The sequence below is a fragment of the Lichenostomus cassidix genome, chromosome 3 (assembly GCF_008360975.1).
Source record: "Lichenostomus cassidix isolate B80296 chromosome 3, HeHo_3.0, whole genome shotgun sequence".
Classification (NCBI taxonomy): domain Eukaryota; kingdom Metazoa; phylum Chordata; class Aves; order Passeriformes; family Meliphagidae; genus Lichenostomus; species Lichenostomus cassidix.
In genome coordinates, this window is record NC_139483.1 from 43,726,044 (window position 1) to 43,753,537 (window position 27,494).

The following is a 27,494-nucleotide window of genomic DNA, read 5'->3' on the forward strand; positions in this document are numbered from 1 at the left end:
TGGAAGATGGTCTCAGGAAAAAATGGTTTTGATTAGATTGCTATTTTAAGCAATGTCAAGTCTGTTAACAGAGGGTATCCCTCATGTCATAAATGCAAACCTTTAAGAACAATAATGCATCTTTCATTACACATATATTAGAACCTTGAAACAAACAGGAACTACCTGCATCTGTCCTGTCACTGCAGAAGGGGCAGTAGTGCACTGCAGAGGTACTGAGTATACAGGGATGAGCTGTATCTGTGGCAGTCTACCCATGGCTGCACAGTGCTTGGTAGCTAACACAGAGAGTCACATATCCTGAGCCTGCATTTTGACCTAATCAGTTTCTTGGTGGAATCGTACCCTTCAACTCATAATTTGGGATGGAATTTACTGAGGAAAATATTTGGTCTCAGAAAAACGGGCAGGATGTCCGAATTTATTAGCCACAGCTACAGAAAATAAATATATTTTGTGTTTTTGAAGAACACATACTGAATTTGTCTATCCTTTTCCCTCTCCCAGCCTTATATCCTGGCAGATGAGTTGCGTCGAGAGCTGCCTCCTGAGCAGGCTCAGTACTGCATCAAGAGAATGCCTCCATACACTGGCCCAGGCTCTGTTCCTGGGGCTCTGGATTACACCTCTTTTTCATCAGCACTGTATGGAGAGAGCGACCTCTGATTCTGTAATTGGCCACCTTCGTGGTAGACACTAAAACTACCCACCTTATTGCCCAGATTGCTTCTCAAAAGCTTTGACAAGCTGATTTAAAAACAAGTTTTACAAATACAGTAGGTACCGTCACTGTAAAGTGCTAGTAAACTGAAGTAACCGGTGTATATTAAAGTGTGTGGCACGCTAGATACCTGCCTTGTTGGTTTTAGGTTGTCTGTCCCATACAATGCTAGGAAGTTTATTAAAAAATTTGCAAGATATTAAGTTTGGAAATATACATTCAGAAAATAGAATGTAAGACCTAAAAGCATTGAAACTTGTGAAGTATTTCTGCATTTTGGAAATGTTTCAACACCATATGCGCTCCATTTACAATGTTCATAAAACTATGTTATGCTTTTTTCTTTCATAGAGCAATATGACTTTCCTCTCATGGTTTCTGATTTTGTATGCTTCTACTGGTGGAATTTAATAGAATATTAAAATGCAGTTTTCCAGGGAAGAAATATAACAACCACGTAAACTACTTAATTACAAAAATAATCCAGAATGCTATGCTTTTGTCACAAAGAGTTGTAATATAAGGGGGGAAAGCTGAAAAGCTGATTAAAGAGCAGGTTTAGAATTCTGTAAGCAGTTCATTTCCTTTAGGCCTTTAACTTTTTCAGCTGAGGGAGTACAACTTTTATAATCAGAAATAATAAGGAAGCTAATTTCATGTGAACTGTTTTGTTTTGAAACCCTCATTCTTGTCTATGTTGGGCAGTCTTTGCTTCTCAGTATAAGAAAGCTATATTACATGTATTAGTGGGCAACATTCATCTCTATCCTGCATAAAGCAAACTCCCATCTGAGCAAATGTAGTGTGGTTGTCTTGCAGCTTTAACTGTTCAGTGCTCAAAATTCAGTTTGTCTTGACTTCTCCTGTGTCGCAGGCAGTTCTGTCTGCACCCTGCTCCTGTGCGCTTGATGTTTACTGTTTTTTTCCATCTTAAGAAATGATAGAGAAGTAAAAGCAGTAACTTTTTTACTTGAATCCTACCGACACTGAGGAAATGCAATGTAATCAAACAAAACCATTTACAAATGGTGAAGCGAGCTGTGCAGCCCAGTGCTATTAAAGCAATGATGTGCCTATTAAATAAAGTCTGCTTTTCAAAACCTTACAAGACTCTGTCATTGGCAATTACCTTGTGGTTCCCACTAAGATCTGGAAACATTTCTGAACATCAAAGGAGCTTTCAGATGCTAAAAGTTCAAAGTATGTCACACATTTCAATACACTGTGTTTGCATGGACAACAGTCTCTTCGTGCTGGAGGTACAGTTCTGGTTTCATGAAGAGAGATGGAGCTCAGAATGAGTGGGAGAGTTTCCATGTAGGTCACCTGAGCACAGATGTCCATAGCTTGTTAGGCTCCAAAATTAGATTGACCCCAGTGAGACTTCGGCACTACTGCTTTTGAGGACATTGGCCTTGACTTTTCTGTATCTCTCTTTTTCCTCGTGCAAAAAAGCAGATGTTAAGTATGCAATGGTGCTTTTGCTGGCCTTTGTTTGGAAATCTGTGGATGGCAAGCATTAAAAATCCGTTTGTGATTTCAATCCTAAAGCAGGTTAAGGTGTGTGGATTGGGAGCAATTTCAAATTTCAAAACAATCACAGAAGAGACAGGCAATGACCAAATACCTCTTCCTCCTACACCTTATGTACAAAGGCTAGCAGAGCACTTACTAGGGTTAGGATCACATCTCCTACAGTGCATGTGCAGCCTTGCACACAGCCAGAAGCTGCTACAGCCACTGCTGATACTGACAGTGCAGTGCCACCTCCTTTTGTGATAGTGCCTGGACAAGCTGAGTCAGGAAGCTCTGCCTTAAAGCAAAGCCATTTCCAGCTAGATGACTGCTGGTCAGGCTGAATCCTATTAAAAAATAAATCTGTATATGTCTCATTGTCACAGTTTAACTGGAAGAATAAAACATTGAGCTTCCAAATGTAGCACAAAAGCAAAATGTCAGTGCTACAGGCAGGATTATGCACAAAAAAATTGGCACAAAGACAGTTTATATCTGACAACTCTGTCAGGTGGTATTCTTGTTCTCGATCCACTAATTTTTATATTGTGATATTATTCCTATTTTTGATAGTATGGAAAGGACTTCTAAATTCCTTCTTTAGCTGTGTTCTGTTGATCAAAGCATGTGAGAAATAATGTTACGAGCAAGAGAAAAAAACCTTTGCAAAATCATTTTTTCAATCCTATATCAGGTTTCTAATTTCTAAAGTAGAATGAACAGAATCAGTAGCTGAGAGCTGCAGGGATTAACTATGCATTCACACTTGCCTAAAAATGTCATACCATAATTATTACTTTAATATGTCCTTCATGTAAAATGAAGAGGTATCATAAAATGATTTCTTCCAGCATCAATATAAGTAAACTGTGTTATTTTACCCTAAAGAGTGTAATCCTCAAGGTCCTTTAAAATATTCTGGGATCACAGGGTTCTGTGATCACGTTCAGGGGCTATGGGTTTTACAGAGAGATTTTCTTTTTCTTTTGGGCTCTGTTTTTAGTAGGTGACATTTGTATACTTCTGCAGGATCACTTTTCACACTGGGAATGAATGCAGCAACATTTTCTGTCCATACAATTCTGGCAGCAAACTAGTTTTACTACAAAAAAGTACAGCAACTGAATCCAGGGTAATGAATATGCCAATCACATGGGCCAAATCAACGTTCAGTACCTGGAGGCAGAGGATTATTTTGATGATCATGTGAATGAACGTTGTAGAATAAATTACAATTCAAAAAAGTCAGTAAGGTTTTAAGTTGCTTTAATGACTGTAAAACAGATGTCTTCTGTGACTTTACATGAATACAACAGTTCTTTGAAAAACTTCCCGCCAAGATAATTTTGATTTTATAGTAATAATTTTCAGACAGTGATTTTTTAAAAGGTGCTGATACAGGTAGAAATTTGCTGTCAGCTCTGTGCTACCTTCACACCTCCCTTCTTTGTACACACAATTTCCAGCACTGTTTTCTTTATCCACTGACCACAAAAGGCTTGGGCCAAAGCCACTCCTAGAGGCTTGAATTTTCATCAGAACATCCTGTTGTTCAGTTTCTGAATTCTTGGGGGACATCATGTTCTTTTATTCAGGTTGTTCATGGTGTCTGTAAAGGTTCTCCCAGACACAAGGGGTGTCACTGAAGGAGTAAAACAGCTCTTGTTAGCACCTAGATTTGGATGGTAAGCAGTTTCCTTTCTTGACTGAAATAACTTGTGGTTGAGACTAATTCTGTAAGGAAGCAATTGTTGGATCATTGCTAGTAAATGAACAGGCACTTTGAAGCATGCTTTCATCACTGTAATGGTATCAGTTTTGGTGGGCTTCTACAAATAGTTCCAATAATATTTAGTGAGAAAATAATATCTATTCATTACTTTTGCCACTCTTCCCCAAGTTTCATGGTTAACCACCTGGGCATGCACTTGCTTGTGCATCAGTCTACATTCTGCTTGTGTTCAGAAGGTATTTTATTTGGGGAGCCACTTCAGCAGCGTTAAGCCTTAACTATAGACCGTTGTTAGCATGTTCTGGTGAGATTCCACTTGTTTTAAATCAAATATTTTTATATAGAAAACTGACTGTTCTAAGCTGGATTTTATTTCCAGGGTTTTTTTTTTATTTCCAGCTTTATTTTTATTAGTCTCTTTTTAAAATGTGTAATTCCTTTCTAATTTTAACCCAAGGTGTGGGCTGTCATCACAAAGGACAAGCCTATCTTCACTTTTTCCATGATCCCATTTATTTATAAATAGAACAGTTCCCTGGTCTGGTTAGCATGCTGGCTGGGAATACATATCTAGAGTGCTTAGAACTGTAGATTATCCCCTGGAGCAGCAGCCTGTATTTACATTACCTTAAAGTGATTGTATAACTGTGGAATTAGGGACCCAGCCACCCACTTTCACTGAAAGTCCTTTATTATTCACAACAAAAGAACATTTATGTGCAGACCACAAACCTTGAGCCACTACTAGGAGTGCCACTCGTTTCCCTCATTAATTAAGGCAGCTATATTAAACAATAAGCCAAATGTTTTCCATATATGAGCTTGACTAGGATTTCATATTCTAATCTTCAAAATAAATTCCTCTGCTAATTTGCTAGGTTTTGGGAAATTTCATTAGCATTTGTAATACTGCATTTCACAAATGTGTTTATCAGCAGCATATTGCTTTAATTACTTGGAAATCACATATACTGGATGAATGTCCTGAGAGGATAAATATCCCAAGATTATTTTAACACCCATCCATGCCTCATCTACTTGCACCTGGCTGTTTTATTTGGCCCCAACTCATGGAAACCTTCTTCCTTTCAGGATTCCTGTTAATTCTTTAAGTGAAAAATGACCTTGAGCGCTGTCCTCGGGAGGAGTGCTTATCCTATGTGCTTTCCTGAGCTGGAACCTTCCAGCTGCATAAGGGATACTTGTGGCAGAAGCCCAGGTACAGAACAGCTCTTTTGGCTCAGACACTGAAGGTCCTGTTTCAGGTTTTAGCTGGTCTGCTGATAAGACAGAGAGAAGAAATGTTTGCTTAAGTTGGCAGCAAGTCTGGCCTTGATTTGAATGGAACTGTCAATAAAGGCACAGCAAATGAATATAATTTAAAAAACCCAAAAAACTGCACCACAGAAAAGCAAAGAATGGCTGTATCAAACATCTCGTTCAGACTTGAATCCTGGCTCCACTGTTACGAACAGGAGGAATAATGGAAAAGTCTGAAAATGAGACAGCATGTGGCCATGTGTGCCAAGAAGAGTCTCCAAGCTGACAGTAATTTGTGGATCACAAACTTGTGCAACACTGCACACTGATGCCAAATATTTAGTCAGTTTTTCTGCCAAGATAAAATATACCTGCTTTGAGAGTTCTATTCCTTTCAGTAGCACCTACTACTGAAACTATCTATAAACTATCCACCAGTCTATTGGATATGCTTGAAAAAAAGTCTTCTTTTTAAAAAAAATACAGTTTTCCTTCCTTTATATTTTGGAAACTGTTCTTGAAAGTTTTTTTGGTTGTCCTGGTTAGCTCTTTATCTTCTGGTAACCTACCAGAATTAATATGGACATGATGCCAGCTTTCCAAAGGATGTTTTCAAGATGCAGGCAACCCAAGACAGAGCAAATCCTACCTCCTGTGAAATAAACCCCAGTCACAGTTTTGACAAACTTTTTAGCAAACCTATTTAAATATCAGACAGCTGGTAATATTTGGTGAGTGCCCAGGTGAGTGTGATGAGCACGCCTGGCAGGCACAGTGCTACTGTACACCACATCCCTGAGGTCCTGTCTACTTCTGCTGTCATTAAACCAAAGGCACAGAATTTAACTTTGGGTGATGTGCTGAACAGCAGTCTTGCTGTTATTTGTGCAGTGTCTAGGGCCAACATTCCATGGCAGCTCTAACTTTTACCTTTGTGATTTGCTAATGGAAGGTGACAAGGCCTGATTTGCCACAGCAAGCTGGCAAACACCTGCACTATCCAGCAAACACTGTTGTCACTCAGCAATAATAACTGCCTCATTATCTGAGGCGACTTGTGGGCTTAAGGGGCTGAAATGTCAGTATTTTGATATGTAAATAAAAATGCACAAGTATGATTACATTCTTTAGCCATTGAATTATATTTAAATTTTTTCCCATTTTTCATTTTAGAATAGTTGCATATGCACTTGTAAGAAGCTGAAATTATGCTTGTGGCAAAAAGGCAAATGTAAACTTTATGTTATATAAAATTTTATGTTTATATAAAAAAAAAAAACACAACATATTTTTTAACATTTTTCATTCTTCTCCTTAACAAACTATACATTTCTATCAGCCACCTAACCTTGAGAAGACTAGTCCTAACCGCACTCCAAACTAAATGTTTTGATTATGGTTGTGCAATCACCTTCCATCCATCAAAAATTAGTAACTGGCTTTTTCATTTTCTTTCAGCATGAAAAACTGAAAACCTTTATTTATGACCCCACCTGACTGCCCTGACACTCTCCCTCTTCTGGGATCTAGAGCAGATTTTCTGTAAGACTCATTATTTCTTCAAGCCAGACCATGAACCCAGATGGCCTGGCTGGCCTTATTTGCAAGGGACAACTGGAACAGCTATAGTGGAATGAACATTCTACCGAAGTCCTTTTGGAATAGCTCCATATGGCAACATCCTGGTCAGGGTCACTACCCCTTTTTGTAGGGCTGGCCTAACTGAAGTGCAGCTCTGCAGACAGGATTGCCTTTAGCAGTGGCCCTTCATTTGCCTTTTCTGAGGAGGCACCTGCCCTCCTGCCAGCATTACTGTCTCTTGGCAGATCACTTTCCCTTCTGACTCAGACACCAGCCTCTGTCTGCCGCTGCCCTTTTCCTGCTTTTAACAGCTCTCCCTTAGAGCTTAAATGTTTCTGACTGGAGATGTTGACTTAAATCTAGTTTAATGATCTCAAGGCTCCCTTGAACTGGATTTTAAAGGGAGACACTTTATTTCTGCTTGATCAGAATGCAGTTATTCTTCATTTGTACTAAGGCAATAAATAAAGTGTTCTTCCCTTTATTTTTATTTAATATCTTTAGCTTTACCTGCTGCTCCTGAAGTACTTCTTAGACCCTTCAATAGACAGGAATGATAGTATGCTCTCCGGTCACCAGCTTATGGAAAGATGTTTGTGTACTGGATGAAAATTTAAGATATAAACCACAGATTATTCCGTCAGCAACTGCTGGCATCAAAATCCAATTGCTTGCAGTGGGTTCTGCTCTACACAGTAAAGAGGGGACAGGAGCATTAAATGTGATTAAGCTACACCCCAGCTCATATCCTCTTCCTACTCTTCTGGAGGCTTTGCCAGCTGCCAATGTACTTGCCCTGCCTGTGGGAGAGCAAACAGGAGAGGAGGGAAGCATAATACACAGTATTTTCATGTGCTGGAATATACAGGGAGACTCAGATCTACTCTCTCTTGCCGCCCTCTAATATTACCTCCAAGCTCAAGTCCTTGGCAGCAATTCTATTACATGAGGGGTTGTACATTGTATAAAGACTGCTCCAGATCCAAGCTGGAAAATATGCATGGAAAACACTAATGGAATGTAGCAATGCTAATAGAGACTTCTGAGGACTTGTCAGCAGATCTTAGATTGCTTAATACTTTTTAGGCTTGTCAAGTGTTAAGGCCCAAAGTTAAGTCCTTCCGTTTGACAAAACAAAAAGAGATGTCAAAAAAACCTCAAAGGGAATAATTGTAGACCGCAGGCTAACAGAAGAAACTTTTTGCTACTATGTTGTTGAAAACTCACCAAAGAGTAAGACCTGACTGGTATCAGTAACCAACAGGGTGGAAATATTGGGCCTTTAGGATGACAAAGTGCACTCTGGGCATTTTTTTTTTTAAATGTAAATATGTATTACTGATAACTAAAGAAAGACTCTGCCCTAGAGCAGTGTTCCCTGTCAGTGTCTCTTGCTTATGGTGTTGCTACTGTTTGCAGATGCAAGAGGCTGCTTCTTCCTCACAATTTTATTTCTGAAGCTTAGGCAAGATTTAGAACCAACCTCCCCTTTGAGCATTTTTTAATTTCTTCGTTTCTTCATTCACATTCATACATGAGACTTTCAATATTATTTTTTGTCTGATAATTTTATATCTTTACACCGCTTGCATTTTTCCTTCATTTAACATGTTGATTTGAAAACAATTTTCTTTATTCATAGTCAATATCTCCAGCAAAAGCAGTTCTCTTGAACTGTGTATATTTCTGGAAGTGGTTCCTTAAACTTACCTGGGACTTCAATCCATGCTGCTGTCTCCTTGCTCCTGACCCCAACAGCTTCCTTCTCCCCTCTCTGTTTCTGCTCTCCTAGAATGAATTGAATGTATGGGAGGGGATAGCATTGCTCAAATCCCTCTCAGGATAAGGGAGATGCTGCCTGCCTATAGAAAGGGTAGGGAAAATGTCACTGCTGTGCTTGTGACTATAAACAGCTTCCACAAAGTTTTGAAACCTAGCATGTTAGACTTTAAAACAAACTGAATGAACCGTGCAGTTTCAAAGTCCTTTTAAGAGAACAGAACTGCCTGTAAAGCATGTTTTTAAAGAGATTGTTGACAACATACTGAATTGTTGCTATTTGTAAGTTAGAGAATGCCAAATAGGGCACTGGTCTTTCAAGGTATTTTGCACAGAAGGATTCCTTCTGCCCTTGCAAAAAATTTTACAAGGTTTGCAGTTTAATGAAAGAAAGTGGTAGAATTGAGGCTACTCTCTCCCAGGGATGGAGTCCTGCCTGACAGCTGGATGCACTGCTGGAAGCTCTCCAGAGCCACTCACACATCACATGACCTGTGCACGTCCCTTTTCTCTGCCCCACTGCGCCGTGTTTGCACTACCAGGGTGAGATACTTGGCTTTGTCTTCTCACTGACCACCATTCAAAGCTGGTCGAACATTTCTACAATCCTCCTCATTCAACAGATTTTCATCACATTTTCAGAGAGCTCAAGCTGTGTCGAACACAAACAGATGTGTTTGTCAGGAAAAGTGTAATCCCATTTATACTGTGCAGGCAGCAAAAGTATGCCTAGGGCTTGTGCTGTGACAGTCCCCTTCAGCTGCTGGAGTCTGTATTTCTGAGCTCATCTATCGACTGCTATGGCCCTGAGAACACCATCAGCCTCTCTTCTATGATTTTGATGTGGATGCCTGAAAGGTGCATAAGGAAGGTTTTAAAAAGGCTGCAAAATTTCATAATGAAATAAATGTAAAATATTTACTGGCACAAAGCTGTAACTAGTTGAAATGAGTTGACAAAGTTTGCCCGCAGTATGAATCAGCTGTAAGACTACACCCCCTATTGAATTCCCAGTCCTCTCATGCCTGCATTTCAGTCCTTCCAGGCATTTATACAGTCTTTCATCCACAAAGATTCTCTAAAATGATGGAAAAGGTTATATTCAGTTCACTCTAGTGTATTTCATTTCACTGTGCTGGAGACTTTGGTTTTTTTTTTAAATAGTGAAGTCCAAAATCTATGGTAAATAAGCAGAATAAATTTGTTGGTACTTCCCTGAACTGCACATCTTTAATAGGCTATTCGGACATTTGAAGTGTGCTTAGAATTGATCTTGAAGCACTCAGCTTTCTTTTGACTCCAGGTAAGATTTTAATCCTGGAAGAAAAATGTTAAGATCATAATTTAACTTATATGGAACAGATAATTTGTACTTGGATCACAAAAAATGTCCTCTAAGTTGTGGACCAACAAAATTATTAAAAAGAAATAGTAATTCTTAAACTCAGAGGAAATTCTAAAAATAGAAAAACAAGTAGTGCAGCTTAGTCATCCAAAATAGGGCAAGAATCCAGCTGCAGCAAAACAGTACAAGTGGTAACTTCATGGAACAGAGTGCTCTGAAATCAGATTAATCTGTTTTCTCCTTCAGGCTTCTGCATGGAGTTGTGACTGCTTAGCTGGCATATAATTCTCTGAAATGGAACTGTTCAATAGCAACATGAATAATCCCACTGTTCTTGTTTAAATAAGGATTACCTATGTGAATAATCCATTGGGAACTGTGTCCTCAGGAATAAAAGCAGACATTATGGGAATGAGAGGTATATGTTTGATCTTACACACATGTAAGGTGAGTATGGTATTTGAATGCATGGGTGTGCAAGTAGAGCAACAAACTGGTGAACAGATCCTTGGCACCAGAAAAATAATCAGAATATGAAGATGGCTTTGTTTGCTTCAAGCACTGCCTGGTTTTAAAAGACCTGTGAGAATTTAGCTGTGTGTGTGGGAGGAGCTGGGGAAAACAGTGGTTTGAAAATACCTTCAAATATACTTGTAATACCAGAAACTTGATCTGACTTAGAGATTTTTGGTTTCTTTTGCTGAGGATATTAATTTGGATTTAGTCTTGTTATACAATTAGGAAGATGGTAGCTTCATTAATCCACCACTTACAACCACCTTCAGAAACCAGGATTCTCACCATGATGATGTTTGCATGAATGACACCTTGTCTGCATCTGATGTTTAAATAGGACTAATTCCCAACAGTGCTAAGGTCAGGTTTCTCACACATGGGAATGATGCCAACTTTGTGTTCTCTCCTGCTTTATTCCACTGCTCTGCAACTCTAAGCTGCTCCTGCTACTGCTCTAAATGTATTAAAGGGAACAGTATTTTGTCAGCCTAACTTAGCAAAATAAGGACAACACTCCACAAGACACAGAAAAAGCACTTCTCAAGCTGAAGGACAGGTTCACTGCAAATCCTTGAATATTACCTCCAAACATACCATGTGTTAGAGCCTCTAAAGGAAAAAGCTCAACAATCTTGATAATTGCAGGTGTGTGTCAGTGTCAGGATAGGGATGTGCACCGGGACTCCCAGCACCGTGCAATAGTGTCAGCATTGAAACTAAACCAAGAAAAGGGACCTGAAATTCTCTAAAATTGCAAAACAGATTAAGGCTGAAGTTTTGTGGTGCTACTTATTTGTTGGATGAATGCTACCTTTACCAGTTATTTCTCTTCCCTTCACCCTCTGAAGTGTATCCTACTTCAGTTGTGCTCATTCAGTTGTTTGTACAAGTAGTTTCTCAAGCAGATGAAACAGTCTGAGGCTGGGGGGTTGCTGTCCTCTCTTCCTGCTGCTGCTCCTGCGTCAGCTCTGGAGACCATTCTGCTGCAGATGAATTGGATCAGAGATCTGTTACCACCGATAACTGACCTTTACAGAAGAACTGTGTTCGAGGGCTAGCACCCACACAAGGAAAAGGATGGAAATGGGAGGGTGGCACAGGGTGGAATTTGGGACTGACCTTTCACAGCATCACACAGTCAAACTGGTTTAATGTGGTTGTGAAAATGTAAAGGAAATGGGATATGTGAAATAATCCTTTTCGAAAGCACCTTCAAATTTGCAGCTTTTTTCTTTTCCCTCCCACTGACCTACTTTGCAGCAGTTACAGAAACAACTGCATCAGCACACGCAAGGATGTGCTGAGCTGTGGTACAAAGATCTGTTGTCACAAAGCAACTGTGTAGAAGGTGAGCTTTTTAACCTGCATTGCTGCCAGAGGAAATTTTCAGTGTTATGTGACATGACAAAAAAGTTGGAAGCTTTTTTGCTTTTGAGTCCAAAACTCAAGCAAGGAAATATACACCCTAAAATCTTGAACAGTTCTCAAAGCACTGCCCATCTCTCTAATATATGCAAATTGTGTGTAATCGGGATCAAATTGAGCTCTGTCTAGGAGTACCTAACTTCTGCTGCTGTTTAGTGTGTTCCACTTCTGTTGTTAGGTTTCTAAAGAGTATGGATTTCCCAACGATCACATCTTACACTGGAATTTTGGGACACATTTTTGCAGTGGGAGCTCAGGCTCAGCACTGCAATAACTTGCTGACAGGCAAGGTTTGCTCTCCAGCAGTGTCTCCTGACATTCAAGACTGGAGCATGGCCTCTACAACTGAAGCTGGACTACTACCTAGTTTATTTGTGGGCTGCCTGTACTCCTTCTGAAAATGAATTAAATATATATGTCATTTAAACATAAAGCTAATTTTTTAATATATATACATAAATCACCATTGACCAAAGTGATGATTGATTATAGAAGTTCCTGGATGACACTGGACTCAAAAGAGTTTGTAACCAGTTTCTGTGTCTCAGAAGAAAATTCAAGAGTGAATATTTAGCCTCCAGGAATCATCCATACTAGCGGCTTTTAATTAATTTTGAGTCTGTTAAAGATTTTCCAGGGGAAATGCAGAAGCCATTATTAAGTAGCAACCCATGCTCTTGGCTGATTGAAGGCTTTATGTTGCTGCACAGAACTGAGGCCCAGGCACCTGAGGGAGCAAAGCCACCTCAGTTCCTTGCTGTTTACACAGAACCAGTGGTCCCTGCATTTTCACCTGCAGCACTTGCTTTGCTTGCTTAACTTAATGCAACATGCAGGCAAAACAGGCTGGTCAACAATCCATTTTACAGGCTTCCTGCCTTTCATATTTTGACCATTGAACGAGTTAAAATGACAATGCTGTTAATGTTTATTATTGGCACTTGAATCACTGACATGAAATGAGAGAAACAGTTATTCCTTTAAGCTATTCCAACTCTTGCCAGCACACACTACACAGTGTGGTGACTGCAGGGCTGCTCTGCAGCTATTTCTTCCTTTTAAAAGCTGAGTCCTCCTATAAGCAGTTGAAAGGATGTACCACCAGAATGAAACTCGTGTCAAAATATGTCACACTGTATTTGTTTTGTTCGACTGTCGAGCAAACCGTGCCTTAACTTGATGCCTTTAGTGTAATCTTGCTTCCAGGTTTACATGAGAGTAACATGCATCCATGTCACTGGCAAGTCTGACTTCAGTTCGTCATTTACATGCCTCCTCTCAACACTATACTCTCCTCTAACTGCAGGACACTTGTCGTTTGCGTTTGAAACAATTATTCCCCTACACCACATCCCCGCTTCTCCCCGCGGTGAGGGACAGCTCAATGCTGTTGAGCCCTGCCTGGCTCCAAAGTCACCCCCTCCTCACCCCGGGGCATCGAACGGTGGGTGAGTTAGTTGGAAGCCCAGGCTGCGGTCTGCTCGGTGTGTCTGCCGGTGTGTCTGTGTGTCCGTCAGTGTGTCTGTGTGTCTGTCTGTGTGTCCGTCGGTGTGTCCGTCGGTGTGTCGGTGTGTCCGTCGGTGTGTCTGTCGGTGTGTCCGTGTGTCCGTCAGGCACAGCCCGCTCCCGCTGCCCTCAGGCCAGGCGCAGCGCGCGCTTCCTGCCCGCTCGCGCTCGGGGCGGAGCTCACGTCACGGGCTGCGCGCGGCCCCGGGGCGGTGACGTCCGGGCAGCGATGGCGCGCACGGGGCCGCCGGGTACTGTTGGGGAGCGGCGCGGGGCGCGGGGGACATGGCGGGGTGGCCGGGCGGGCTGTGGCTGGGAGGGGAAGGCGGGCGCGCCCTCCCGTCGGCTTCTGGTGGTGCCCGCGGCTCGCTGCGGGCGGGGGCGTCACTGACGCACCGCCTGTAAGTTTTGTGGAAGCCGCGTGTGGCGTGTGGGTGTCGGGAGTGAATGAGCGAGTGAGTGCGGTGAGTGAGCGCGCTGGTTGGCTCCGGCCCCTTGGAGCAGCTGCGCCCGGCCAGGCAGGGGCGGCAGGCACCGCCGCGGCATCCCCGCCGCCCCGTCGGCGACACACTTAGCCGGGAAAGTACAAACTGAAGCTCGCTGGTGGGGACTGGGTGTGCTCCAGCTTCTCGGGGCTCTGAGCCAAAAGTGCCATTTCACGGGTTAGACAGAAGTCGTTGGACGGGGAGGATACATCAAATCACAGCTCCTAATTTGCCGCGGTGTTTTAAAATGGCCAGGTCTGGCCGTGGCTGCTTTCAGTGGTGCTGCCGCCAGCAGAGATCCCAAGCACTTCTCTCTTTAATGCTTGTGCGGGAGGGCGTGGTGCTGAGCCTGTGCTTCGGCCGGGCATCCCTCGGCACGGCAACCAGGCCTGCAGCCTGCTCGCCACCGACTGCACAGGGAGCTGCTGCGGCCCGAGGTTTCTCCAGGTGACAAAGACAGTGCTGCCCTGCCCTGCCCTTTCTCCCATTCCATTTGGGGTCAGACTGTGGCCTAGTGTCTGTCCCTGCAGAGCCGATTGGGTTTGGGAATTGGGAAACGTGAAGGTGTAGCAGCAGCAGCAGCAGCTTGAGAAGTGGTGGGGCAGTGGGAGAGAAGTTCTCCTTAGATGGAGGCAAAAATTGGGTGCTGGAGGTATATGTGGAGCCCCAGTGAACAGGCATGAGACAGTAGGTGGTGGTGTGTCCATTTGGCAGCGAGGCTAAGGAGCTGGGTTTGGGAGTGGGTCATGGAGAAGCTGAGCACAGTGTTTCTCTGTAGCCTTTGAAGGACAGGACATCCCACAAGGCGAAGCCACACAGGTCTGTTTCCCTGTGATTCCTGATGTCAGAAGATGGACAGTTGTGGTTGTTACACAGGCAGCTTTCTAAAACTGGGATTTGCATGTTTAACTAGAGACAGTGGGCACATCTGACAGGATACTGTTATTCTGAAAATTCAGTGACTTTTGTAGTGGTTGTTTGCCTTTCAAGCTAACTTTGTAAATGCATTGGGTACATAAATATCTTGTCTGTCTGTTATGTAAGAACTGAATGGTTCATAAGACGGGTGCTGTGATGGAAATATTAGCAAGGTGCACATAGGTACCCACGCTGAAGGTGCTAAGATCCAATACTTGGCTGGGTAACAAATAACGTAGCAACAGGCTGCTGCTGCCCACTGTTGCTGAGGTCCTGTGTAACATCTGTTGCTACACTTCATGAAACTCTTTCTATTGCCAGAGGGCATCCAGCTAAAGACTGTTTAATTAATTGAACAGCAAATAATGCTGAGGTTATCATGAGCTGTCTGTAGTGGGCTGATAGCAAGAGCATCCTTTCTAGCTACTAATACTGTAATTTCTGCATGCTGCACAGTAATTTTTGAATGATGGGGAAACTTGTGCTTGGGGGTGGTTTGGGGCAATGCTATTTTGTTGAATTTGAATGTACAAATATGGAGAGGCCCTGTTTCCAATCAAGAGAGGAGCTGGTCAATGTAGGAAACACCAGATACTGTAAGTGCCTCTCTCCCCATGTAGTTCTTCTGCTTCTGTTCTGGCACATTAATGTGATGAAAACACTTTAATACTGTCACAGTTGGGTTGCTCCTTTATAAAAGCTTTGGAAGCAACTTGTAATGCTTTGTTCCCTTCCAAGTACTTGTATACCAGGCTATTTTACACTAAAAATAAATTTGCTATGGAAGTGCATCAATAATAAAAAACAATACCTTTTGAGAATCGTTGCAGGCATCAGAAAAGTTTGGTTTAAAACAAATTGCAACCTTTGAAGTATTTTTTTTTTGTTGTGGAGAACATACATCCCTTCAGCTCTGCATATAGCCTGTATGTGTTTGGGCTGGGATAAGGAGATGAAAGAACATTATCTTGCCTTATTCTCTGACTGCTTCCATTGTGAAAAATGGAAAGTTACATTTGAGTGAAGTTTAAAATTGCTAGTGAATGACTAGAGGTGAACAGCTATTCTACAAGAAGTAAAAAGTCCTGTAACTCAGATAATTTCTCTGTTACAGACAAGTATTTCAAGACCGAGTATTTACCTTGGGTAAGTGAAGCAGGGTGTTAGGATTATTTCTTTCGCATTCTGTATCCCACTGACTTTTAGGCCTGTGCTGTTATTTTAGTTTATTTGGTGTGGTCTTCTAAACTAGTTCCAGCCCTACAACACCCTGTGGTAATGTGCTTTATGTTTTACGTTTCAGTAGTGTGTAAAATCAAAGTAATTGGTCCTGGGTCCTGTTACCACTGCTGGTTTGCTACTATTTCTTTTACATTTATAGAAGCAGTTTCTTTTCCATTCCTTCTGAATGGAAAAGGCTATCCATTTCCCAAAGCTCACCAGTGATCTTCATTAAACAAAATTCTAATCAGCATTTGGCTGAGCTGAGGTAGGAGCAGGGTTCATAAGCAATAACAACAACAGAAAAAAGGCTGACCTGATTTTTCCCTGCTTAGGAATTTCTCCAAATTTTTTGGGTTTTTTATTATTCTGTAAGAAACTCTTGGACCATTTGTGTTGGAAAGGAGAATTACGTGAGTTGAATGCTGAATTAAGATGATGGTACTTGTTAGTAGAACTGACTCCTAGCTTCCCCCTTGCTTTTGTTCCAAGGGCAGAGTTCAGCACTTCCTAGCATGGCTTTATGAATCAATCATCTTTGATTTCTGGAGTGGTTTTGGACCTGTCTGCAGACTTTGTTTTCAGCTTGAAACTGCACTGTCAATGTGCCACAGCATGACTTCAAGTAGTGCATTCTCCTATTGAAAGAAGAGTCAGGTGTTATTGATAGCAAGGACAAGTAAATTGGGTTTTGGTGGGCTTAGAGCTGTGTCATTCCTACGTAAAACAGAGTCTGCATACCTCTGGCACTGATGGCCACCCTCATGATTCCCACCCTATTTCCTGCAGCTTTTTGAGATGCTGCTGAAGAAGCACAAATTTTGAAAACTTCAGAATGAGGCTCTTGCAGCAATGAGGCAGAGATCTGTGCTCCTATGAGCAGAAAACCGTATGCTGAAAAGGCTTCTGTTCAGTGAGGCAAGCAGTAGAGAAAGCAGAAAGGACCAGGTGAGGTGCAGGATTACAACCGAAGGGTAACTCTTTGTTTCCCAGTGTGTTTGAGAAGACAGTTGGGAAGCACGTAGGTTAAAGGGATAGAAACCTATAGAAAGCAGGACTGGTTCTGGGAGGACTCAGCACATCTCAACTCTCTGGGCTGCAGCTCTCAGGGCCAAAGAATTGGCTGAGCAGGCTCATTAAAGCACCAGTGAGCTCTAATGCTGATGTGTCTCACTGGGCTGTAGCTCTTGCAAAGCACATGAGTTACGCTCCATGGGAGTCTGCACTGCAGACCTACTTTCAGATACAATTTTTTGTGTCTTGCTTCTAAAAGCCTTTAGCTCAAGGATTGATTTTACTTTCATGAATAATTTGGTGGTTTAACGTGAGTAGATTTAAGCTCTTGTGTAAGAACCTGCTGAGCCTGCCTGTGTGGTGTTAAAACTTTCGACTTGAAGCGAGGATGGCTTACTTTTTGGTATTTTAATCTGCCTTCAAATGCTTCACACTTGTTAGAGAGCAAATTTTCTTTGGCTTCTCTTCATGCTGAGACTACTTCTGATGTAGAGCTGTTTTTCCAGAGTGTTGCTATAAATGCAACCTTGCAATGCATTCCTCTCGGCCTCAGCTTCTCTCCAGCATGTTGCTTTTTAACAGTACTGATGTCACAATAGAAGTTGCATTACATGGAAAGAGTATCTTGCTATGTGTGTGCAAAAGAAAGTAAAGCCTGGCTATTATCTGTTGTCAAATCTTGGCATATGACAAATTGTTATTTACTAGTGTAATCCTAAATGAATTTAGGACTCAGCTGAAGAATTGTTTTTGTTTGCTCAGTTTATTTCTCTTTCTCTATCATTAAGATACAAGCAATTAAGGTAGGTGTAGGTATTTGTTTTTTTAATGACGTTTACTAATTTCTCTTTTGTACTTGAGTGTCACAGTATGGTATCTGGTACTAAGAGGCTGCTCTGCATTGCTGTTCAAATGAAGCTGTGGTGGAAATTATCACACTTTCCAGTTTTGGAGACTGGTTTATATAGCGACTTTCATGTATGCCCTTGTGAACTTTTGTTAATATTTTCTGTGGCTGACTCTGAGTGGGTGACAGTCCTTAGGTAAAAGACCAGTTGAGCCCAATTGTATATCAATAGATGCAGCTGTTACCTGACATCAGGTGATTGGAACTGTAGGTGAAGTAAACCAGTTACTGTCTGGTTTCAGTGGAGGATTGGTTAGTTTATTCTGTTTCTTGAATGGGAAGAACTCATGTTGTCCAGGTCTACAGACAGGGAATTTCAGAACTACTTAAATACTGGATTTATCTTTTTACAACAGATCCCCAGAAAAGTATGGAAGATGAAATTGAATCCATTCTGCAGGAGCGGATAATGGTTTTGGATGGGGGCATGGGGACCATGATCCAGCAACATGCCCTGACAGAAGAGGATTTCCGAGGGCATGAATTTAAAGATCATTCCAAGCCTTTGAAAGGCAATAATGACCTTCTCAGTATAACTCAACCTGATATAATCTGTGACATACACAAGGTAGGTGGTTCTGGTTTCTGTCTCTTGACAAGAGGAGGAGGGAGAACCTGGCCTCTGCACTCCTTTTCCATACCATAGGCTCCTGGCGCTCCAGTGTCTTTTGGGTATAGGGAAGAGAGTGCTAGGTAACCATGTGAAAAAGAATGAGCAGATTTGACTGTTCTGGTTGTGTGAGCACAGCATTTGTGTCTTGGTTCCTGATGTCACCCAGGCAGTGCTATTTTTAAATCCCTTTTTGACTTATGTCTCTGATGTATTTCTATTAATTGTAGATTCTGTTTTATTTCATTTTTATTTCCTCTTCTTCTCCTCAGCTAGTACTTGAAATGCATATAAGTAGAACATATCTGAATTCTGGATGTGTTTCTATAATTGTGTATTAAAGGGCTGTTAAATGTGACAGCCTGAAGCAGGCCTTTCTGTAGTTAATGAGTATATGAGCTTCCTAATGAGTATATGTGCTTCCATAGTCTTGTTTTTTCCCTAGAATATCAATGTGTGGTCCAGGGAGTAAAACAGTCTAATCTGCTGATGATTAGGAATTTGCAAACAGATTTCATTGTTTTCCTTTCTTCAATTAGACTTTGAAAAACAACTTCCTAAGTCTTGTATTTACTGAGTTTCAGGTATTCATAGGTCTTACTGTAATAATTGGAATGCTTGAAGAGCACTGCAGCTATTTGTTATTCAGTTGAAGCCTCACATCTGTTCTGGGTTTTCCCAGTCATTTATTGACCTTATCTGTATTTCATTGATGAGAATCATTTGGCTTGTGTTTGTTACACATGGAATGTAATCTGTATTTTTAATTTATGTTCTAACTGCCATTCTTTGGATTTAAGAATGATGAGATGGAAAGAATCAGTCTTTGACCTATAAAAATTTCAGAGGGAAGTATTTGTAGATAGTGCAGGGACTGAACACAATCAGCTGAGCTGTAGTGGTCATGAGCCTTGGGATTTATAATAGTTTGTGGTTTTAATAGGGTAAGCTGCTTTAACAGTTGAATTTGGCAGGTTTAGCTGAGCAATAATGATGCGACTTGAGAATGTATGTATTGACTCAAACCAAGGAACCTGCTATTATCTCTCTAATGGCCAGTTAATGGTGCTTTAGGAAGAGGGTAAAAAAACTGTCTTCTGTGGTCCCCATTCCTGCAGCAACTATTGGGTCAGGGGTGTTCTGAGCAATGGGTGGTGATATCATATTTTACAGCTACCAGTGGTTATTTCTGCTGAGAACTGGACAGAAGGAACTTGCAATAGTAGATGAAAATATTTCTACAAAATAACTATAATCCCACTATCTGTATAGTGGGTGTTTTTTGTTTTGGTTTTGGTTTTTTTTGTTAATGGCCCAGTGAATCATGTCTCATGGATATCAGTAACTTAAAAAGTAAATGTTAGCTGTTCCTTTCTGGCAGTCAGATTCAGAGGTAAGAGATGTGATGTATTTTCAAAGGCAAAAATTACCTTCCTAGTTTGCATATGTTATTTCCTTCTGTGGTGGTAGACAGTAAAGTTGTAGGGCTTGTACACATTAAACATGTTCAGATGATTTTCAGAAAATTACTTTGTTATTGATGGGCATATAAGAGCTTGTATATTTTAATATAGCTATTTGTAGGTATTTTCATATGTTTTCAGGAGGAGTTGAGAGAAAGCATATTTGTTTGCATAAAAACATGTTTTAAAACAAATTTATTTTCAGCTGTCATTTGGATCAAGGCTTTATTTGCAGTGTTGAACTCTGAGTTCATCTACTTCTTGTAGGAAAATCTAAATGGTTTATGTTCAATGGTGCCATCAGTATTTCTGACTTACTAGCACTTCAAGTGTTTTACTTTCCTTCAATATATAGGGATCACATAAAGGTTCAAAGGGATCAAAAAGAGGAGTTAGCAAGGGAGAAGGGCAACTGATAGAGATTATACAAATGCAGGCTAAATTCTGCAAAAATGTGTCAGTTTGCATTGATTTCTGTTTACTTCAGTGGGAATTAGACAACCAAAATGGAGCAGAGGGCTTAACTGTTTGTGAATCTCGGTCATTAGTTAAACTTTAAATGAGATCTGCACAAAACATAATTCTCCTAAGCTTGTATTCTGTCCCCATGTGCTCTTGTGCTGTACAAATCCCTTCAGAATGTTTAAATTTTATATTTTCTGTTGTTGTTTAACTGGGGCCTTTTCTGAGACTGCCCACAGCAGCCCTTGCTTTCTGATAGCAATTGGGCTGTCTCCAACCATGTCCCCGTGCAGAAATCTAGAATGTGCTCTGGGTGTTGGACTTAGTGGCAGAGGTGACTGTAAATGTCACTTGTTAATAGAAAGTGTGGCTGACACTGAAATTCTGAAAATTGGTTACATGGAACACTTCTATTGCTTTGGCCCTGTGCTTTTGAATAAGGCCTTTAAAATTTGATCAGCTTTGAAATGGGAAATGATTTGTGACTTTTTGTCACCTGGATGAGACAAAGTAGTTGGGTTACTTGCATTCCATGCCTCCAGCTTTTTCTTTCATGTCTTGCAGGAATACTTGCTGGCAGGGGCTGACATCATTGAAACCAACACTTTCAGCAGCACCCGAGTTGCGCAGGCTGACTACGGCCTTGAGCATTTGGTAAGAATGCTAAACTATCTACACATTAAAACATTAATCATGTCCTAGCAGCCAAGTTTAGCTTAGTCCCAGGATTCATTGGTATTGTGCTTATTGGCTGCATGCTGCCTCTTGAGCCATGTGATGGGATTGTAGCTCATCTCTGCTGCTGTGGACAGTTGTACTTGCTGTGTCACAGACATAGTGTGCTTCTTCTTGACAGAGGTACAGGCAACAATAAATAGTCCTAGATTGTGTTTGAGCATGTAGGGAATCTCTCAGTTCTGTGAACAGGGATGTTTTGCTTCTGTCCTTCCAACTTACCAAATGCCTCAAGGGAGTTGTTTTGTGCCTGGATGTAACTTATGCATTGTTTGTGCTGGTGTATGTAGAAGTCCTTTCTAGTTTGCATTAGTTATAGCTATTCTTTGTGATTTATTGTTTTGAGAACCTGAGCAAATATGTGAAAGAAAATACTTGAAAACACACTATTTGAATAAAAATTGAACTTAAGAGTAGGTTAATTTTGTCAAAGTCCTGTTCTTCAGCTTCTGTTGACTTCAGCAGGGTTTATTTACTACCTTACAGAATGAAATTTTATGATGGGCTGTAGGCTGGAGCATGCACAGGATGAACCTGCCATGTAACTCTCTTGCTGACATATATTGAGCTGTTCCTTTTGAAGCTCTGTGACAGTGCTGATAAACACTTTTGTGACTTGGGGACCCTTCAGAGTGTGCAGTGAGCTACTGGATGGAAGTGTGGTGTTTCTTTGAGGATGAGTTACGCTGGACTGAGCTAGAGGTTGCTCAGTAATTTTCTGTAATCGTTCCAGGCATATCGGTTAAACAGAGTCTCTGCACAGGTGGCCAGAAAAGCAGCAGACACTGTAACTGCTCAAACAGGTAAGTATAATATTACTTCAACTTTTTACTTGTTTGTGGTTTTGACAATGCTGCATTCTTTGAAATGTTAACTACGGGATAGCTTCATGGCTTACATTATGGGGACATAAAATGAGACTGTGCATGTTTGCAAGTTAGGCCCAGTTGCAGCAATTTCATATCTCTATTGATATCACGCTAATTTCATAATGTTTGAAGGATCTAGTCCTTAAGGTGTTTTTCCAGATAGCTGTCCTGTGCCTGCCTGGTGAAACTTACTAGACTGCAGGTGAAACATGTCTTCAGATGTGTTTTAGAGAAAATAAATTCAGCAGGGACTGTTAAAAGTTCCTTAGGTTAGTACGGCACAAGTCTTTGTACTCCAGAACTAGGATAGCTGATTGTAGGTAAATGTGGATTCCCAGTTAATCCTAGTGTTTGTCTAGTGATTTAACTTTATTCAGCAACTAATGAATCATCTTAGTATGTGGCTGTCATCTGTAAATTTTCATTTCATTTTTACAGATGCCTTACAGGCATTATGTGAGAGGGGTTAGTGCTCCTTTGCACTGCTGTAGACAATGCTGTCTTTCAAAGACTATCATTTCTGCTTGTATTCTACAATCAAACTGTATTTCAAGCTAACACTGCTGCCGTTCAGATAGCACCTTACTGATTTGATTCATAGCATGAAGTGAAAATACAAGATTTGAAATATGCTTTTAAAAAGTGGGGGTTTTATGACACATACCAGAATATTTAAATAAGGTTATGTAGTGAAAAATGCCAGGACAGTTCTATGCTGTGCAATTAGAGTAATTGAATGAAATTTCATGTGTGAGAGACAAATTACTCTTGTGCTGACTAAACTCTAGATTTGAGACAAGAGTTTTCTGTGTTATAGTTCTTCATCCCTGAATGCTGTGGATGTCTTGGTGTTCTTAGAGGTATTTTACATTGATTGTTGCTGTAATGCCAGAGGTAAACAGTTTAGATTTTTTTTTCCCTTCCTGTGTCTTGGTCTAGGAATTAGGAGATATGTTGCTGGAGCCATGGGCCCAACAAACAGGACACTCTCTGTGTCACCATCAGTGGAGAGACCAGATTACAGGAACATAAGTAAGTATTTAGAACCATCAAGTTATTTGACTTAGGCAGTAGTGTTGGGAGACGTATCTCCAGATAAAATTACCATCATTCATATTTTACAGCTTTTGATGAACTGGTTGAAGCCTATACGGAACAAGCCAAAGGACTTTTGGATGGAGGAGTTGACATCTTGCTGGTGGAAACCATATTTGATACTGCCAATGCTAAGGTGAGACTTTCGTGGTAAAACTCATCTCACTAATTTAAGTATTTGGTGTACTAAGGAAATTCAGCATAGTGTTCTTTCAGAGCTATCAGCTACTGCTTACTGAATACATGAAAAAAACTCTTCAGTTGATAGCAAGTTGGTAAAATGTGACGAGGTGGTTTTTAATCAGCCTTTTCCAGAATGTTTTCTTTGCCTCTTAATATGTGCTATTTGTATCTTTCTGGATATCTGTGCCAGCTGTCTTCTTATTCCCAGAAGCTCTACTGTATTGCTTCTGATGTTTGTATTTTTCACTGTTAGCATGTCTGTCCAAAGGATGCTTGTGATGCACCCTGGAGAGGGAATGTCCAGTGAAAGTGGTTTCACATGTGGGAAGGCTTGTAAGACAGTTCTATTAAAAGGTGTTTTTAGAGGGGAGCTCTGCCATCAGTTTTAAGAAAGAACAATTTGGAATAGAAGATTAGAAAGGTAAAACTGAAGGAATAAAATGTTGAAATATGCTACAATTCATGGGATTTTAACATCTGCTTTATCTGGTAACTGCTCAGTGCTGGTGTTGGAGTTGTGAGGGTACTTAAAACTTGCAATTTTATGTGGAAAACTCTGGCTGGGTATGCACACAGCGTTTCTTTAGGCTTTTGCCACAGGCTGAATAACGTGTGCAGCAGCATGACTTGCCCTTTGCAGATTTGACCAGTTATGGAGGTTTGGCTAGGAGCCTATAGGCTTAACATAATGCTAAGGGCATGTTCAAAGCCAGCTTTCTTACCCTAAGGAGGGAGGACGTTTTCAGGACCTTCAAAGGGGTCACTTGCTGTTCTTGGTGTAAAAATTCGTGGTGGTTGGAACCCTTTGGAAACTACATGTCTAAACAGCCTCAAGAGCAGTGAATGTATGTACGGAGAAGAGTGCATACAACCATCCTGGGATGTGGGTTGTGCTGCAGATATGAGGGAGAAGTACTTGCTGATGTGATTTGGGTTTCAGAGTGGTCTTGGTCTTACTTGGTTACACTGTGATACTTTGCTTCTACTTGTTACCAAAATGTGTTTTGGAACATCTGGAAGATGTTGTGGGTAAAGGTAAAACCTCTTGAGTGTAGTAAGTTCTGGCAGGCCATATAAGCAAGTTGCATAAATAGCCATAAAATAAATAAATAAATAAGGGCATCAAACTCATAGAAACAAAAAAGAAATTAACAAACCTGAAGAGTTTTCAAAGCATCATTAATGTTTTGCAACATATTCTTCTGTAGGCAGCTCTTTTTGCGCTCCAGATGTTATTTGAAGAAGAGTATGCTTCCCGACCCATATTTGTAAGTATTTTTCAATGTTTTACATATACTTAAGCTTCATTCGTGAACTAGCTGATGTGGCAGTTGATTAAAGTGCTTTGAAATGAAGGAAATGAGTGTATTTGAAATAAACTTTTTTCACATGATTGTTGAAGTAAAAACTTACAGCCTTGGATAGCTCTGTTCAGCTGCTCAAGCCGTAGACTAAGGAATGACTTCATTCCAGTGTGTGTTCATTTTGTGTATTTCCACAGGAAAAGGTGATGATTTTTTTTTTCAGGCTTGCTATCTTGAGGGCAGTAGGAACCAGTGGATGAAATTAAGCAAATTCTGAAAATTCTTTTCAAGTAGAATGAGTGGCCATTTGAAGTCAGAAAAATCTGTCTTACTCTGTATTTTTTTTCTGATGTGTCTTTTTCTGATAGTTGCCAGTCATGAATGTATTGGAAGAAATACAGAAAAAGAATAAGCTTGTTTTGAAAGTTCTGATGTATTCTTCCAGTTTTCTACAGTTTGCAGTCCAGGCTTTCTGATTTGCAGTTTGTAGGCTTTTGTTGAATGTGTTTACTCCTTCCTTGCATCTGTGTTCAAGCCTATTGAGACTCAGGCATCTACAAAATAATCCATCAGTAACTTTTGCAGCCTATGAATGTGCTGGTGTGAAAGTTTGCTTACTTCTAGGTAGTCCACCTGATAACTTCTATTGTGTCTTGCTCTTTGTCTCTTGAAAGTGATGAGCAGCTGTTCTATGTTTCCTTTTCTGCATAGTCATGGTATTTGTAGTCCTTTGTGAGAGCCTCCATTCGGCATCTTTTTTCAGCCTGAAGAGTCCTTGTTTATTTTGCTGTTCCAATTGGTTCATTCATTATTGTCTCTTTGCTTACCGCTTGCTCAGGTCAGGATAGAGTGACAATAGAATACAGTATTCAGAGTGCAGACATCAGGGATTGTGTGATAGCCTAGTGATGTTCTCTGCCTTTTCCATTTCTTTCCTTGTAGTTTCTGATGTTTTGCTTCACTGCTGGTGAGCTTGGAAATTGCATTCATACAAGTCTTTCATTACTTAGTGTCTAGAACAGTAAAGACTGGTTGGAGGTGTCATTGTGCAGAGCTTCTCCTGTGTTCACAACCTTAGTACTTGGTCAGTTAGCATGGAGAGTTTTCTGATTACATGGAGTTGACTTTCTGTCTTCATTGCCCTGAACAGAGCGGCCCATGAGCTTGGTTGCCTCATTCTTTGCTCTCTTTTCATTTCAGTTATGTTGAGAAGTTACAATTCTTAGCAGAGCTTTCTAAGATTCTGTTGATCACCTCCCTTGACTTTGCAGGTGTGACGTGGCATCACTATTAAAGCATGCTTTGGAGTAAATGGTGGATTTACTTTTGTGTGGAATCTTCTAAACTCATTCCTTCTTCTAGAAAAAAAGACTTTTAGACCTGATGTTGTGGTGTATGAATGGTACTCCTCAAATCAGGGCTCTCACTGAAATTCTCCAAACCATGCACTGCTTTCTTGCTCCCCCGCTGTTCCCCTCTCTCTTGCCCTGTGGCAGGAAGGAGAGGAGAATTGGAAGTACAAAATGCAAAGATCAGGGGTTGAGGCAAGAATGGTCAACTGGAAGCACCAATGAAATAATAAAAAGAACAGTAAAAGCAACAATATTAATAACAAAAATGTACAAAAGAGAGAGTGATTTACATGCCAAAATGTTCACCACAGAGCTTTACCCAACTGCAGCCACGCCACCCTGACCACTCCCTGTGGCTTGGGATCAGCGTGTCCCAAACGGCTCCCTCCAGCTCCGAGCTGGCGCTAGCCCTGCACTCTGTCCCACCTGAAGGAACCCCTTCTCCCTGGGGGAGAGGCTCCCCTTCTGCCGCAGCTGCAACGAGGCGGTGTAACCTCTGTGTCCTAACCGTGCCCCCTGGTGGCTGCTGCAGGAATTAACCTTGTCCTGGCCGGAACCAGGACATCTGAGAAAACTTTTGACTCATCCAGATGTCTCCGGAATTCTTGACTTCTTACTTATTAGTTGGGGTCAGGACGTTATTTATTATTTGCACATCTCTTTCACTATACTACTAGAGAAGTGTGATTATATAGGTTAAGACTTACTTGCACTACCAAGTTGCAACATTTGGTGTTCCCTTATGGCAGAAGGAGTAACTTGTTTTTAATGTCAGACCTACCTCTCTCACCTTTTTACCAAACAACTTAATAGCAGTCCTGAGACCTGAAATAACTTAAATGGGGAGGTGAGAAGGTGACTGCTGATAGCTGCCTAAATAAAAAAAACCCTATGGATTGGTTCAGAGGCTATCATCAGAATGATAACGTGGTACTCATGCTACCTGGCTGCTAAGTGGCTCAGGGTAGTTTTCTCTCCTTTTTTTTTTTTTTCTTTAATTTTTTTTTCCTCCCTGAGGGGGGAGGAGAGAGGGAAAGGTGAAGCTTTGACTAGTCTTCTTTCTCCTAGATAAATATTTAAACATTTATAGGGTGAAACGGGTTTAATTTTTCTGTTTGAGTTGTGCCTCATCACTTTGAGTGCAGCACAGGTCTCTCTACTTTGAGATATAGCAGTTCAGCCATTTTAATTTTTCACTCTGTTGTACATTTAATTCTTTACCTTTCTCTGTGTTCAATTGATATTTAGGTTTCTGGAACCATTGTGGATAAGAGTGGGCGAACCCTCTCTGGCCAGACAGGAGAGGCATTTGTCATTAGTGTTTCCCACAGTAAGCCACTTTGGTAAGGAAATGTATAATTCATTATCTTCGTTATCTGTAGATTGTGATTCCCTTGTATTTTAATCCCTGCTTGCAGCTGAATGGAAGCTATACAAACTATGATCATATGTAATCACATGCATTGCAAACATGTTTTGCTATTGTTTCCTCAACA

At 40.9% G+C, this 27,494-nt stretch overlaps 2 protein-coding genes and 1 long non-coding RNA gene across 6 annotated transcripts in view; 2 read left to right on the forward strand and 1 right to left on the reverse strand.

Annotated features, from left to right (window-relative positions):
• The window catches only part of ACTN2 (actinin alpha 2), a 67,800-nt gene extending 65,971 nt beyond the window's left edge, over positions 1 to 1,829 (forward strand). Inside the window, exon 21 of the mRNA XM_085055529.1 lies at positions 508 to 1,829. Within this exon, the coding sequence (XP_084911655.1) occupies positions 508 to 666 (159 nt within the window). The 3' untranslated portion in view covers positions 667 to 1,829. The remainder of the gene's footprint in view (positions 1 to 507) is intronic.
• Positions 1,830 to 3,485: 1,656 nt separating this feature from the next.
• Positions 3,486 to 11,614, reverse strand: LOC146439600 (uncharacterized). 2 transcript variants are annotated; one of them, XR_014850849.1, is made up of 4 exons: positions 11,569 to 11,614; positions 11,261 to 11,429; positions 8,520 to 8,671; positions 3,486 to 3,878 (listed from the first exon to the last, which is right to left on the reverse strand). It is a non-coding gene; the product is annotated as an uncharacterized LOC146439600 (long non-coding RNA). The 2 variants fall into 2 exon arrangements; XR_014850848.1 differs by having other exon boundaries at positions 11,261 to 11,432.
• A 1,747-nt stretch (positions 11,615 to 13,361) lies between these two features.
• MTR (5-methyltetrahydrofolate-homocysteine methyltransferase) overlaps positions 13,362 to 27,494 on the forward strand; it is a 49,726-nt gene continuing 35,593 nt past the window's right edge. The window contains exons 1-8 of one of the 3 annotated variants that reach the window (XM_085055526.1): positions 13,362 to 13,631; positions 18,282 to 18,493; positions 21,025 to 21,114; positions 21,929 to 21,998; positions 23,004 to 23,096; positions 23,189 to 23,295; positions 24,551 to 24,610; positions 27,247 to 27,341. In XM_085055526.1, the coding sequence (XP_084911652.1) occupies positions 13,610 to 13,631; positions 18,282 to 18,493; positions 21,025 to 21,114; positions 21,929 to 21,998; positions 23,004 to 23,096; positions 23,189 to 23,295; positions 24,551 to 24,610; positions 27,247 to 27,341 (749 nt within the window). In that variant the 5' untranslated portion in view covers positions 13,362 to 13,609. Of the gene's footprint in view, positions 13,632 to 16,824; positions 16,953 to 18,281; positions 18,494 to 21,024; positions 21,115 to 21,928; positions 21,999 to 23,003; positions 23,097 to 23,188; positions 23,296 to 24,550; positions 24,611 to 27,246; positions 27,342 to 27,494 lie in introns of those variants that run through there. The other 2 variants (XM_085055527.1, XM_085055528.1) reach the window with 2 other exon arrangements.